Source organism: Neoarius graeffei, chromosome 8 (assembly GCF_027579695.1).
Source record: "Neoarius graeffei isolate fNeoGra1 chromosome 8, fNeoGra1.pri, whole genome shotgun sequence".
NCBI lineage: Eukaryota > Metazoa > Chordata > Actinopteri > Siluriformes > Ariidae > Neoarius > Neoarius graeffei.
This window is the reverse complement of record NC_083576.1, coordinates 22,453,427-22,467,400: the sequence shown is the minus strand read 5'-3', so window position 1 is coordinate 22,467,400 and position 13,974 is coordinate 22,453,427. Positions and strand designations below refer to the sequence as shown.

General features: G+C 42.7%; 1 protein-coding gene across 1 annotated transcript in view; it reads left to right on the top strand.

Moving 5' to 3' along the window:
* Positions 1-3,752: 3,752 nt before the first annotated feature.
* The window catches only part of mgat4b (alpha-1,3-mannosyl-glycoprotein 4-beta-N-acetylglucosaminyltransferase B), a 384,957-nt gene continuing 374,735 nt past the window's right edge, over positions 3,753-13,974 (top strand). The window contains exon 1 of the mRNA XM_060927424.1: positions 3,753-4,028. Within this exon, the coding sequence (XP_060783407.1) occupies positions 3,932-4,028 (97 nt within the window). The 5' untranslated portion in view covers positions 3,753-3,931. The remainder of the gene's footprint in view (positions 4,029-13,974) is intronic.

The following is a 13,974-nucleotide window of genomic DNA, read 5'->3' as shown; positions in this document are numbered from 1 at the left end:
CTGTTGTACGTTATATAACTGTGTACGTGACAAATTAATCATTTGAATGCTTAGGGTTCAGTTTAAAACCTTAAACATGTCTATTGTCTCAGTCCTCAAACTAAGGAGTCAAAGGATATAGAATCCTTGAGTACTACCTCAGTGGCTGACAAGGGGCTATACATCTTGGTTCCCTTTGTTCATCCTGAAAATACCATGATCCCCAAACCTCATCCATGAGTACTAGTAACCCTGCTCTACACATTTTAGTTTGCGTTCTCTAACACACCCAGATTGAGTCAAGAAGGCTGATTAGCTGAATTGGGCATATTAGAGCAGAGAAAAATATAACTGTGCAAAGAATAGAAAACTACTGCATTATGGCACAACTCCTGCAGAGCCTGAGGTGATTCAGCTAATCGGTTTATTACCAGTAGATGTCTGAGCAGTGAGAAATGCACTGAACTGTGCTGGATTCCAGCTCTCAGGGATTAAAGTAGGGAAATCCTGTTTTCATCAGTCTCTTTTTTTTTGTCAATTAAGAAAAGCAGAGCTCATACAGTATGATCTAACAATTGATTATCAAGTACCACGAGAAAAGAATCACCATTTTCTCACAGCTTATACTACTGATCTCTTCATGTGTGGCAAGTTGATTTTCTGTCTCCACATACACTGAGTCGTACTCGTGAAGGCCTTGGGAGTGAGCTGATGAGCTGTATTGGGTGGTAAATGAGATGCAATGCAAAACTCTGCAGTGTGCTCTGACAGCAGAAGTGTAATGCATTGGTTCAGTTCCTGTTATTTAGACTCAAGAATTCTGTAGCCTTGAGATATTATTACTGATGTATTAGCTTGTGACCAGTGTGCAGTGATCACAGAGGCTGTACGTATAAGTAACCTATGCAATACAACACTAACAACTGATAAAAAAAATTGAAGGAAAAAAACCCTGTTTATTGTTTCATATCCAAAAATATTTTTAAATATAGTTTATACTGTGTATTTATTTTCTGTTTTATTTATTAAACCTAAAAAACTTGAAGATACCAGCTTATAATGAACCTTTTGTTGTGCTGGTTTATAACTCTTTACTGGGGAGTTTTTATTCCTGCAAATAGCACATAAAGTCTTTAGTAGTCTCCTGTCTCTGTTTTTAATCCAGAAGGGAGTGAAACTCTCAACTCTCCAGATGTTCACACACATTCAAATGTTTTTGTATAGACAGGGACAACGATGTGTTTTGACAGCTTGTCAGTCAAATACATTTCTTTCTAAAAGGACTTTAGCTTGATTGTGTTGTTAAAGCCTGATCTACACTATACCGTACAGCCAAAAGTAGGTGGACAGCTTCGCATCCATATGTTTTTTTTTTTGTCTAGAATTATTATACATTTGGTTATATAGACTATATCTGTACTAGCACAAGGATATGTTTTAAATGGAGACTACAAAGCCCTTAAAAAGCTGTCAAATTCTATAAATAAGCTCTGTCCCTAGTTTGTGGTAATATTACAGCATGCAATTTAAATTAAACATTAACTTACAAAGTCTTAATTTGAAAAGGTGTGCCATCCATACTACTTATATTAAATCTACCAGGAGCAGATCATAGTAGTGTATATTATATGAGAAAAACTTTAATATTTCTAGCATGCCAAAAAAAAAAAATCAACCTCTGATTTCATGGACTTCAGCGATTAATCTGTAGATGAATAATTAGCAACAAGAATGTAAATATTTTATTTTAAAGCTAGTATTTATTTATCATATCGGAACATATGAAATTGTACTTTTTTAAAGAGTAGTACAGGAAACAAATGACTAATATGCTTAATAGTATTTCAGTCCATTCTTCTTTTTTGAAAAGCTCGTTAATCTTTCTGATTTGTGAAGGCTTTTTAATTTAATTTAAATTTTTTTTCAGGAGAAATTAACTTTGGCTATTTATTTTGGAACATTCTATTTCTTGTGCCATTACTGTGTTTATATTGTAATCATTTTCCAAATAAGGGTGAAGCCATTATTGTTTTATATAAGTAAACACTGCTTTCTTGCATCATTTTTGGGCTTTAAGCACCAAAACATAACATACAGTATTTTAGTTCGCAGAGATGTGAATGAGCATGTAATTTTCTTACAGTAGTGGAAATGATCAATCCTAGCCTTTGCTCATTTTAATTGATTTGAACTGTTTAATTCAAACCTCAATAACTCAAAAACAAATAGGCCTGTAATTGATGTGAACTTGGACCTAATGTTCTGTCAGTGAAGAGTATCAGAATATAAATCTCGATGGCAGAAATAGTAAATAGCCAGCATATTATTGTACAAAGTTAAATCCTGAACATAATATCTGAATAGATGAATAAGGTTAAATAGGGGGTCTGTGGAATTTTATTTTACAGTTAAACGAATCCCTGACTGCTTGAGAGCTCATGAAATGACAAATCTCACACACGACCAGGACTAGTATGTAGTTATACAGTACTACAGTTTTTACTAGTGCATTAGTGCCTGGAGATTCTGGCTGAGTCTCAGAATAATGAGACATAATCAGGATAGGAGACAGCAAATTTGTTGCTGGTGTTGCTCTTTGCCATCACACATGCAGCTGAATGAGAGCATTTGTAGAAAGAGATGCTGAGTGGGCAGCTGCACGCGCTCCGACCGGATGGAGGAGCAGCTGCGCCGCAGAGCCCTCGCACCCTCACTGGCTCCATCCCAAACCGCATCCTGCCCTGCTAAATAGTGTGTCACAATAATAATAATAATACACAAATTACTTCTCGTAATTCTCATTGCTTATAGTGTACACTACAATTCTGACATTACTAGCCTATTACAGTACTACTATACACTGTCAGAAATAGAGTACAGTAGGAGTCCATTTCTGTCCCCCAAGCTACAGTCTACACTAATGTACCCCTTAGAGCTCATTATCGGACTTGAAGGTAACTATGTGTCCCTTTTAAGGGCCAAAAAGGTACATATACGTTCTCAAGCAGTATATAAAGGGTACAAAAAAGCATCTTAGAGAGTACTGCCCCTTAGGGGTACAAGTCATTGTACCCCTAAAAGCACAATAATATATTTTATTTTCTTATAGTGTGTAGTGCAGCACTACACTTTTAGAAAAAGGGCTCTTTGGATAATTAAGCTGTCCTAAAAGGGTTCTACTAAGAAAGCTTCAAAATATATTATATACAATCAAAGACCCTCAACCCTGGTGCTGTGGAGAACTTTATGTTCTGCATGTTTGAGTCAGGGGTGCAGATCCGGTGTCAGGATTGGGGGGGGACACAAAAGTGATTTTTTTTTTGCCCGTATGCAACTCATACCATGCAACCATAAAATCACAACTTCGTAGAGGCTCGCCACATCATTCAAAAAGTACTGCACAGGGAATCATTTGTCTGTACAATGAATAATTTAGGAGATTTTTATTGGGGGGGACAATTCATGTTTTTTTAGAAATTTTGGGGGGGTCATGTTCCCCCCGGGATCTGCACCCATGGTTTGAGTGTTTTCCCACTTCAACCACAGTTCAGGAGATGACTCTAGGGATTTCAGGACCAGAGGTGGGAACCTGCAACCTGTAGCCCAGATGACCGCTCTAAAGTTTGGAAGATCAAAATGAGCCCTGGCCAACCTGATTGTGGGCAGTGATGTGTAAAATAAATAGCATGTCATTATGGACGTGACCATTCAGCCAGACCCGAACACACACACACACACACACACACGCCCCTCTGTGTTCTCTGTGTTCGTACGCCTCACTGGTAAACGGCGTCCCCTCCTCTCCTGTCTCACGTCTACCTCCTCCTCCTCCTCCTTCTCCTTCCCTGCGCTGAATGCGCGCGAGAGCAAACGGACCCCGCCGTGTCTCCGGTTCCCTCCGGTTCCTCTCAAGCCGAGCCCCCCGCGCGCTCACATCGGACATGATACGGAGATGAGGCTCAGAAATGGCACCTTCCTGACAGTGTTAGTGTTTGGAGTGTGCGGGCTCATATCCCTCTCCTGGTACACCGCGTTCAGCAATTCCAAAGGTAAGACATCTCTCTCTCTGTGTAGTGTGTGAGGGGGTGTGAGTTGTGCTGAGATTGTAGCAGATTTAAAACACACCGCCTTGTGAAATGTGTCGGTTCTGGCAGTGTTGCTTGTCCAGTTGCAGGTTGAAACACTGCACGGGAGGGAGCGCGTGGCCTCGGTGCTTTTGGGAGTTCTTTCTCACGAGCCCACCAGATCTGCGTAAACACTGTGTGTGTGTGTGTGTGGTGTTTTTGTTTGATGTTTTCCCCCTTGATGAAAACCTAAAGGCTCCACGGAGAGGGCGTGAAAGTAAACAAGGCAGACTTGTTTACATTTTACACAGAGGTGCAAACTGCTGCTGGTGAACATCTGGACAGGGATCTGTCTGTCAGGGATGGATGCATCTGCTGCTTGCCATCCATGCAGTCTCTTGCTTCGAGTGTTTCCATTTTCGATACCGATATTTCTGCAAAACTCTTAATATCGACCAATATTGATTAAAAAAAAAAAACCTCACAACCCCTTTAGTACCAGTCGATTCTCAGTACGAAAGCTGTGTACAATATCACGTGTCCTGTGTTTACGTGCATATAAGCGTAGCAATGTGGTTTCAAACACTCAGTACATATACACTACCGTTCAAAAGTTTGGGGTCACCCAGACAATTTTGTGTTTTCCATGAAAAGTCACACTTTTATTTACCACCATTAGTTGTAAAATGAATAGAAAATATAGTCAAATGTGATGCTCCAGAAACTCAATCTGCTCAAAGGAAGGTCAGTTTTATAGCTTCTCTAAAGAGCTCAACTGTTTTCAGCTGTGCTAACATGACTGTACAAGGGTTTTCTAATCATCCATTAGCCTTCTGAGGCAATGAGCAAACACATTGTACCATTAGAACACTGGAGTGAGAGTTGCTGGAAATGGGCCTCTACTGTATACACCTATGGAGATATTGCACCAAAAACCAGACATTTGCAGCTAGAATAGTCATTTACCACATTAGCAATGTATAGAGTGTATTTCTGATTAGTTTAAAGTGATCTTCATTGAAAAGAACAGTGCTTTTCTTTCAAAAATAAGGACATTTCAAAGTGACCCCAAACTTTTGAACGGTAGTGTATGATTGAAGTGAAAAAAAAAAGTCAAATCTGATCCAGTGCTTGTGCCGAGTTTCTCAAAAGCAAAGATCATCGTTAAATGGTAGAGCGAGCAGCACAATGAACATTCTCTCTCCTAGTTAAGCTGCTCTTAGCGTTAAGAGGCTTTTGGGAAACCCACCACTGATCTGTAATTTCAAACCAGTTGTGTTGTTACCTGTATTCACTGTCAGTTGTACTACTTTGTGATTGTGTATCCTCCTGACCTACATGCATCACAGATGAGTTGCATTCAGGCTGAAACTAAAAACCATAGGGTAGGTAACCTCTCATCTATACTCCTTCTCATGCATACTTTCTGTCTTGTTCAGTGCAACTGTTTATGTAATGGACTTTCTGTGCACTTATTTCACATTTTGGTGTAGTGGTTAGCACTGTCACCTCACAGCAAAAAGGTTCCAGGTTCGAGCCCAGCGGCTGACAGGGGCCTTTCTGTGTGGAGTTTGCATGTTCTCCCCATGTCTGCGTGGGTTTCCTCCGGGTGCTCCAGTTTCCTCCACAGTTCAGAAATATACGGTTAGGTTAACATGAGGCAGCCTTGGGCTGAAGTGCCCTTGAGCAAGGCACTTAACCCCCAACTGCTCCCTGGGTGCTATAGTATAGCTGCCCACTGCTCTGGGTATGTGTGTGTGCTCATTGTTGACTTGTGTATGTGCATGTGTGTGTTCACTGCTTCAGATGGGTTAAATGAAGAGGGCGAATTTCACTGTGCTTGAGTGTGCATGTGACAAATAAAGGCTTCTTCAGATTAAAAGTAAACAAACAAACAAAAAAAAATAAGTCCAGTGCCGTGATGCACATATTAAATGTAATGCTCTGTCAAGCTCTTCAAATAAATCTTTTCACCTGATGTCTTCACTGACACTCTTTTGGTCCTATAAAGCTAGGAAATTACTAGTTATTTCTGACATTGTCTGTAGTAATACAACTAAACGGTCTTTGAGGTCCTTTTGTTCCTTATCTCTTTGGCATAAAAAGGCACCATTTTATAGTTAACAAGGCTGGTCACAGAAGCGACTTGGTAATGTATTACTAAAAAATTACTGTGTATGCCATAGGCACGTGCTCATGACTTTACAGCTCATAAAGCAGCTATATTTGTGTGTGTGTGTGTATGCTTTGAGGTTGTCAGGAGGAAGTGCATATCAGAGACTATATGTGAAAACTTCCTGTTGGCTAGCTGGTGATATAATAACTCATACAACCCTGATTCCAAAAAAGTTGGGACAAAGTACAAATTGTAAATAAAAACGGAATGCAAATGATATGGAAGTTTCAAAGTTCCATATTTTATTCAGAATAGAACATAGATGACATATCAAATGTTTAAACTGAGAAAATGTATCATTTAAAGAGAAAAATTAGGTGATTTTAAATTTCATGACAACACCACATCTCAAAAAAGTTGGGACAAGGCCATGTTTACCACTGTGAGACATCCCCTTTTCTCTTTACAACAGTCTGTACACGTCTGGGGACTGAGGAGACAAGTTGCTCAAGTTTAGGGATAGGAATGTTAACACATTCTTGTCTAATGTAGGATTCTAGTTGCTCAACTGTCTTAGGTCTTTTTTGTCGTATCTTCCGTTTTATGATGCGCCAAATGTTTTCTGTGGGTGAAAGATCTGGACTGCAGGCTGGCCAGTTCAGTACCCGGACCCTTCTTCTACGCAGCCATGATGCTGTAATTGATGCAGTATGTGGTTTGGCATTGTCATGTTGGAAAATGCAAGGTCTTCCCTGAAAGAGACGTCGTCTGGATGGGAGCATATGTTGCTCTAGAACCTGGATATACCTTTCAGCATTGATGGTGTCTTTCCAGATGTGTAAGCTGCCCATGCCACACGCACTAATGCAACCCCATACCATCAGAGATGCAGGCTTCTGAACTGAGCGCTGATAACAACTTGGGTCGTCCTTCTCCTCTTTAGTCCGAATGACATGGCATCCCTGATTTCCATAAAGAACTTCAAATTTTGATTCATCTGACCACAGAACAGTTTTCCACTTTGCCACAGTTAATTTTAAATGAGCCTTGGCCCAGAGAAGACATCTGCACTTCTGGATCATGTTTAGATACGGCTTCTTCTTTGAACTATAGAGTTTTAGCTGGCAACGGCGGATGGCACGGTGAATTGTGTTCACAGATCATGTTCTCTGGAAATATTCCTGAGCCCATTTTGTGATTTCCAATACAGAAGCATGCCTGTATGTGATGCAGTGCCGTCTAAGGGCCCGAAGATCACGGGCACCCAGTATGGTTTTCTGGCCTTTACCCTTACGCACAGAGATTCTTCCAGATTCTCTGAATCTTTTGATGATATTATGCACTGTAGATGATGATATGTTCAAACTCTTTGCAATTTTACACTGTCGAACTCCTTTCTGATATTGCTCCACTATTTGTCAGCACAGAATTAGGGGATTGGTGATCCTCTTCCCATCTTTACTTCTGAGAGCCGCTGCCACTCCAAGATGCTCTTTTTATACCCAGTCATGTTAATGACCTATTGCCAACTGACCTAATGAGTTGCAATTTGGTCCTTCAGCTGTTCCTTTTTTGTACCTTTAACTTTTCCAGCCTCTTATTGCCCCTGTCCCAACTTTTTTGAGATGTGTTGCTGTCATGAAATTTCAAATGAGCCAATATTTGGCATGAAATTTCAAAATGTCTCACTTTCGACATTTGATATGTTGTCTATGTTCTATTGTGAATACAATATCAGTTTTTGAGATTTGTAAATTATTGCATTCCGTTTTTATTTACAATTTGTACTTTGTCCCAACTTTTTTGGAATCTGATTTGTACATTTAACATTACTAAACATTTTTCATGATCTTTAGATCAGCTATATATTGTAGGTTGTCTTCTGGCAGCCTGTGGACCATTGTTTATAAAACTGTATTATGTTTTTGAGTGTTTTAGCATTGAACAGTAGTCATTCTGTACACTCCATGGCGATATAAACCCAGATCAGCAATTCACCAGCAAACTTGCATTTGGGTAAGTCTTGCCTCCTGAAATATGATTGTCTACTTTTTATTTACAAGGACTGGCTAGTACTTCCTCAGCATGTTCCTTGTGTTAGATATACCAACTCTACTGATCCTGTGAATGCCTTTGAAACTGCACTGCCTCATGAAATGCAGCTCCTTTGTAATACCGTTTTCAGTGAGGTTCTGTTTTATGTATCTATTGTGTGGTTGCGTATGCGGTTCTCTGCATCTATTGTTATGCTTCATTCATCTTTCTACTAAAACCAGCTCCAAGATCAATTTGGGACAAGACCATCCCCTGCCATTTACAAATTGCTTCAGACTCATCTCTGATCCACATCATTCCACTAAGAGATTAATATGGGGGCATTACTTCAGTTACACCACTTTTGTTAGCTGTCATGTGAGCACAATTAGATCCAGCTATACAATGTTGTCACTGTATACAGTTATGCATGTACAGCACATGGTTTGGTAATATACATGAACTTATAAAAGCCTGTATGGATTTAATACGACCTTCTCAAGGGAAGATGTGTTTACATCACAGTGTACTTTTTTCTAATTCCAGCTTGAAGCTCTTTTCCTGGGGTAAAAATAAAAGGAAATGTAATTCTTGTTATTTCTGCTCTGGGAGAAAGGGAGAAAGATGTTGACCGACCTATTGTTCCTCATTTTCCTTTGCTTTTCATAGTCTCATTTGCAAAAGAAGAACAGGGCAGGATTCATCTTGGTCTCCTGTCCCTGACTGAGCTGACACAAATATTCCCTTGATGGTGTCGGTGTGTGTGTATGATGTTCCATCTCTGAGTAACCGCTTCCAGATAGTGAATCAGGTGCACTTTAGTCCTTTAGTTACCCTCTTACCTTGGATAAAGAGAGTGGAGAAATGAAACTTGAGCTGTAAAGAATGAATGATATGGTACTGCACTGAAGATGCTTTTAGCGAAGATTTTGTGGAAGTGTTTGATTATTTAGCCTTTATTGTAAAAGTCTTCACAAGAACAATGCTAATATAGACAATTGAGTTTGTCTTGCATGACCTCTCCAAAACAAATTAGAAGTTGTTTGTGGTGTCCTATTGCACTCCTCAGTGACTGATTTAGCACCACATAACTAGTTGAAAGTGTGCTTCTCTCTTTCGCATGGTTCCAACTATTGTTACCAGTTAATTGTATTTTACCACTATGTGCTTTGAACATATAGTCAAAGTCAAAGTCCCTCCCATACCAGGACCTGGCCTTCCCAGGCAGTTTCCTGTTCTAGTACTAACCAGGCCCTTAAGGCGCATTGGGCGGTGGCCAGTTTTCATTTTCATTTCAGTATTTCATTTTTGAAATACTCATTCTGAAAACTAGCCCACTGAGTCACTGAAATCACATTTTTCCCCCATTTTGATTTTTGATGTGAACTTAAACTCAACCTGTATCTGCATGATTTTATGCATGATTGGCTGTTTAGATTTGTTTAAACTGCATGAACAAGCAGGGGTGAAGTTGTTCCTGTTGAAGTGGCAGATAAGAATATAACCACAATAATACTACATTTTATTGATAGCACTTTTTAGTAGGTCTACAGCACTTAATGCATTTTGTATGATTGAGAAACTAATATATTGAGACAGTATATGCATGGGCAGTTTGTGTTGGAAGGCTGAGGTTATGGGTTGAATGAATTGTTTGCTTGCGCAGTTTGTTTACATTTGATGAGGTGTGTAAGATGATCTAAGTATAAATGTGACACAGGCTTGCTGTGCAGAAGACATGACTCACAAAAATCTGTGGAAGTTGGATGGTGGGAAAAGGGGATGTGAGGGTGAGGCGGCCAACAGTCGTGGAAAGAAGTTGCTGAGAATTGAGTGATTTAGAGCCTGGAGATAAAAGTGTAGATAAGGGCTTGAAGGGCTGAATCTGAGGATTGAAATGCAGTGATGTTTTTGACATGTAATAAAAGGAAGATAGAGGGACTGAAATTGCACCAAGATTACACTGTATCATTGACCTCTTTTCTAATGTTGGGCTGAATGGATTTTTTTTTTTTTTTGCATCTGATGAGTTGCTTAATCAAGATGAGGAAGGACTTAAAACCACTGCTCTGATGAGAGAAACTATGTACATCCTGTGGATATAATAAATATGGCATGGTTGTTATTGTCACTCTTTTTTCTGTTGTCTAACTCGATGAAGAGTTTAGAATTGTTTGTACATCTTGCAGTTAGCACTTGCAATTGTTTCCTCTACTGATCATGACCATCTTGGGCATTTTCTCTTATCCAAACTGACAGCAGAGATGCAAGTAGTTAAGGGGAAGATGAAGTTATCAGTGTTTTCATTGAAGTTGCAGCTTGCCTTGCAGGCAGCCAGTAGCATGAAAAATCCTTTCCATATAGTCTTAAATCATACATATTAAAGCTAGGGTTGGTAATTTATTTTAGAAGCATTTTTTATTATATTTCTTGAAATTCTCTTTACATCCCAAGAGCAATGAATAAGTCAAATGCTCCGACAATAAAAAGAAAAAAAATTCCATCATATTCTGCCTGTACACTCATTGCATGTGACCAGGGTCTTCTACAAGGCTAGGCAGATAGTATATTGCTAAAGCTAGCTATAACAAACACGCTAGCTTGGCAGCCATGAGTACTAACACCAGCTTATTGTTTACATTTATTGGGTGTTTTCTTACATGAGAATTATGTCCCCCTCCATTCTACCATATTCTCTTTCATGAACACATCCTCCAGCAGTAGTCGGGCAGTGCGTGTTCATGTGTGTGGCAGCGGGGGTGTGGTCAAGCGTCGGTCTGTGAATGGAGGGCGGAGTCAGGAAAGGTAAGTGGCAGAATCACTGCACCTGATGGGAATTAACCTGCGTTTGTGTGTCTTCCCCAATGACCGCGCCTTATAAGAGCAGAAGGAAAGCGAGGAAGGGAGCTCTCCCCAACCTGGACACTTGTGTGTGTGTGTGTGTGTGTGTGTGTGTGTGTGTGTGTGTGTGTGTGTGGGCGAGCAAAATAAGATGCTGAAAAGTGCAAATAAAAGGTTTTTGTGAGAACTCAATTCCACCCACCTTCAACTATTTCTACAGTAGTGCCGAAACCCGGGATGGAGTACAGAAGAGAACAGCCTCATAGAGTCCTCCCCCTTCAAGGACCTGGTCCATGCCCTCGCCACGGCCCAACGGAGCCAGCACCAGGCCCTGGTCGCCCTCCGGAAGGAGCAGGAGCAATGGTTCGAAGTCCTGGTGCTGGCACAGCAGGAAGATCGCCAGGCGTTCCGGCACCTGCTTGCGTTGGCGGGGTCCCTCCCCACCTCACCCTAATGAAGATGGGTCCACAGGACGACCCCAAAGCCTTCCTCTCTCTTTTTGAGCAGGCAGCAGAGGCGTGGGGTTGGCCGGTGGAACAGCACGCGGCGCGCCTCCTCCCCCTGCTAACGGGTGAGGCACAGCTGGCCGTGCTACAGCTCCCCGCCGACAGCCAGCTGGTCTACACCGACCTCCGCAGGGCCGTCCTCCAATGTGTGGGGCGCACCTCAGAGCAGCAATGGCAGCGCTTCCGCGCGTTGCACCTGGAGGACGTCGGCCGGCCATTCGCGTTTGGCCAGCAACTCCGAGACGCCTGCCGACAGTGGGGTGGGGGCCAACAACTGCGACGCTGAGGGAATCATCGATCTGGTGGCGCTGGAACAATTCATTGCCTGACTTCCGGAAGGAACAGCGGAGTGGGTCCATTGCCCGGCGTCACTGGATCAGGCCATCATGCTGGCAGAGGACCATATGGCGGCTGTTCCGACGGCAGGACAGCATGTCTCCTCTTCTCCCCTCTTTTCTCTCTCTCTCTCCCCTTCTGTTCCTCATCCTCGCCCCATTCCCCCACCGTGGAGGCGGGGGCTGGCTCCACCCCAGCCGCCCCACCGCACCCGCGGTGCCCTACCATTTCCTACTTCCCTGTCTGTGTCTTCCCCCCCCTCAGGTGAGTGAGCTCCGGAGCACCGGTGCAGAGGGAGAGCCTGGGCCGGTATGCTGGCGCTGCGGGGAGCCGGGGCACCTCCAGCATCAGTGCTCGGCGATGGAGGTGGGCGCGGTGGTCTGGATCCCCGATGCGCCAGGGACCGCCCTCGATTGGACCGGAGTGTATCGCATACCGGTGAGTATCCAAGGGGATATGTATCAGGCTTTGGTGGACTCCGGTTGTAATCGGACCTCAATCCACCAAAGCCTGGTGCAAGACGAGGCACTGGGGAGAGCACAATTGGTGAAGGTGTTGTTTGTGCACGGGGATGTTCACAAATACCCTTTAGTGTCGATCCACATTCTATTTCAAGGGGAGAAATTTAGAGTAAAGGTGGCGGATTGGCCGGGATTTAGGGAATTAATGGCACATTTAGTGAAGAGTGAGGCCTGCCATAATTTAGCGGGGTGAGGTCCCGGTGTGGCATTGGCGGGAGCAGCTGTCACAGAGCCGTCTACGTCAGGGGTGTCCAAACTGATCCATAAAGGGCTGTGTGGCTGCAGGTTTTCATTCCAGCCATGCAGCAGCACACCTGATTTGGCTTATTCAATCAACTGACACACCCACCCTTTAATCAAGGGTGGGTGTGGCTGCAAGTATTTGACTGTGTGAAGACAGTTCAGTTGATTGAATGAGCCAAGTCAGGTGTGCTGCTGCATGGCTGGAATGAAAACCTGCAGCCACACGGCCCTTTATGGATCAGTTTGGACACCCCTAGTCTATGTCATCACTGTGTCAGAGTGATGAGCAGCATGCTCCTCCTCCCTCTCTCGGGGAATCCCTCGCAGATTTCCCGTTGGAGCAGTCGCGAGACGAAACGGATGGCTTAGTCGAACGGTTCAATCGCCCCCTCAAGAACATAATTCGGAAATTTGTAAGCAAGGACGCACGCAATTGGGATAAATGGCTCGAGCCCCTGTTATTCGCAGTGCGAGAGGTCCTGCAAGCCTCCACAGGGTTCTCCCCGTTCGAATTATTATACGGGCGTAAGCCGCGTGGCATTCTAGATGTGCTGCGTGAAAATTGGGAGGAGCGACCTTCAACAAGTGTTAGGACTGGGACTGTTTTGGCCTCTAGAGGCCGCTGTTATTTCCTTTTCTTGTCATGTTTGTTTTGGCCTCTAGAGGCCGCCACTGTTCCTGTGTTTTGTGTTTGTGTTGATTGCCTGATTGTCTTCATTATCGTCACCTGTGTTCAATTTATTTTGTGTATAAATACCCCTCTGTTTGTTCCCTTGTCACGGAGTCTTTTTCCTATGCTATGCTGTTAGTGCTAGTTCCCTCTGTCCTATGTACCTTGCCTGTGTCTTTGTATTCTTGGTTTTGGCTTCTTTCTTTTGGACTTTGTGGATTTTGTTTTGACCTTTTGATCTTCTGAGCGTTTGAGTTTTTGCCTCTTCTTTTCTTAGTTGGATTTTGGACTTTGACCCTTTGGATATTTTTGTTTTTTGTACATCTTCTGAGCTTTTGGATTATCCTTTTGTTTTTTCCTTTGGACTGTATATAGTGTAAATAAACTGTTTTTGATACTCTACTTTCGCCTCATGCCTCTGCATTTGAGTCATCCCCCTGGTGGCCTAGTGGGGGTTTGCTGGATTATCACGCCAGCGACCCGGGTTCGAATCCCAGCAAAACCCTAACAACAAGTAAAAATGAAATTCAATACGTTATCGACCTGCGCGCCAAACTCCACACACTCACGCACCTAACCCAGGAGAATTTGCGGCAGGCCCAAGAATGTCAAGTCCGTCCGTATGACGGGGGCACGCGCCTTTAGGAATTCACACCGGGAGATA